The sequence below is a fragment of the Sinocyclocheilus rhinocerous genome, unplaced genomic scaffold (genome assembly GCF_001515625.1).
Source record: "Sinocyclocheilus rhinocerous isolate Xijiao unplaced genomic scaffold, SAMN03320098_v1.1 scaffold892, whole genome shotgun sequence".
NCBI classification, from domain to species: Eukaryota; Metazoa; Chordata; class Actinopteri; order Cypriniformes; family Cyprinidae; genus Sinocyclocheilus; species Sinocyclocheilus rhinocerous.
In genome coordinates this window covers 395,898-397,683 of record NW_015642825.1, presented here as the reverse complement: position 1 = coordinate 397,683, position 1,786 = coordinate 395,898, and the positions used below count along the sequence as shown (strand labels likewise).

General features: G+C 38.5%; 1 protein-coding gene across 1 annotated transcript in view; it reads right to left on the bottom strand.

The window, feature by feature from the left end:
* Positions 1–1,786, bottom strand: part of med12 (mediator complex subunit 12) — a 47,812-nt gene that overhangs the window by 10,342 nt on the left and 35,684 nt on the right. The window contains exons 33-35 of the mRNA XM_016573875.1: positions 954–1,103; positions 482–879; positions 99–109 (exon numbers count right to left, since the gene is read on the bottom strand). Of these exons, the coding sequence (XP_016429361.1) occupies positions 99–109; positions 482–879; positions 954–1,103 (559 nt within the window). The remainder of the gene's footprint in view (positions 1–98; positions 110–481; positions 880–953; positions 1,104–1,786) is intronic.

The window sequence follows — 1,786 nt, the reverse complement described above, 5'->3', positions numbered from 1 at the left end:
TGAAAATTTTGTGAAAACGAACAAAAAAGCTGGCGGTAACTAAACAAAGCTAAAAAAAACCTAAAAAAAAAAAAAAACCCGCAGATGCAGAAAATTACTTCTAAAGGATCTAATAAAAAATACACAAATATACATTTTCAGCGTTTTCATTTTCAACATTTTCAGCGACAGCTGAAAACTCATCTCTTTCGACGCTACTTGACTTAAAGGGGTCATATGATGCGATTTCAAGTTTTCCTTACACCAAATACACAAAATAATGATCTTTAAAAAAGCATCATATGACCCCTTTAAAAAAAAAAAAAAAAACTCTCTCTTTATTTATTCCTTCCCTTTCTAGCTTGTACTTATTTGAACAATGCCTAAAACTTCGTTTTACAAGCACTTCCTGTGTCTGTTTGCCTCTTTAAGAAGAATCGCTTTATGTATTCCCCAATTGTAGCGTCTGCAAAATGACTAAATGTAAATGTAATGTAAATACATAGGAGATGCATGTTTTGCTTCTTTTCTCATTCGTACCTCTTGTTTATTTGCGGATGTCGGTTTCTTTTTCTTTTTCTTCTTACTGGTGTCAGGTGCGACACTAGAGACGCTCTTCTCCGGCTTCCCTGGATCCACCTTCTTGTCCGGCTCAGGAGGCACAGGTGTAGGTGGCTCCTCCTCCTCTTGGGGCAGGTTGAGGGGCGCCAGATAGTAACTGCGCTGTTTGGGCTTTATGTGGGTGTGGTAAAGCAGGAGCCGCTGCTGCTCCTCAAACTTCGTGACTTTGCGGTCGACCCGCACGGACCCAAACCAGCCCCAGGACAGCGGAGCCGAGTGCTTCAGCCCCTCGAACACGTCCCAAGGAGAAATCTTCTGCTTAGTCGACACTTGAAGACCCTGTATGCCAGAAATCACAATGCAAAGGTAAGCGAATGGCCAGAAGCCAATGGCACCTATAATGTGCTACGTACCTCTTTTTCGAATCCAGCAATTTTGTTGCCCTTTGTGTCAATGAGTGACCCCTGGGGCTCACAGGTGATGACGTCACGCGTCTGCTTGGGCAGAGGCAGCAACTGCCGCACTTTCTCCAAGCTCTCGGACTGACGCTCACCGAGCTCTTTCTGCAGGGCAAAGCAAACCAGAGTCTTACATTTCCGGAAAGAAAAGTGAGTGGCGCTTGTCTGAGCAAAATAACTGCCATGATGATATAGCGTTGCTTATTACAGTTGCTAAGGTCTGACTGTTTTGTGCATTTTTAGGTAGACTACGGTTGAAAAAATTTGGGATCGGTAAGATTTTTTAAAAATGTTTTTGAAAGGAGTCTCTTATGCTCACCAAGGCTGCATTTATTTGATCAGAAATGCAGTAAAACAGTCAAATATTATTGCAATTCAAAACAACTGTTTTCTATTTGAATATAGCTTAAAATGTAATTCATTCCTGTGATGTAAAGCTGAATTTTCAGCATCATCTTCAGTGTCACATTGAGAATAAAGTCATAATATTTTGAGAATAAAGTCGTAATATTTTAAGAATAAAGTCACAGCATTGAGATTAAATTTGTAGTACTTTGAGAATAAAGTCATAGCAATATGAGATTAAAGTCATAATATTTTGAGAATAAAGTCAGCAATATGAGATTAAAGTCATAATATTTTGAGAATAAAGTCGTAATGTTTTGTAAACTCAGCCAAAATTACGTGAATAAAGTCGAAATATTTTTTAGAATAAAGTCGACATTTTTCAAGAATAAAGTTGAAATTACGAGAATAAAGTCGAAATGTTTTGAGAATAAAGTCAAAAT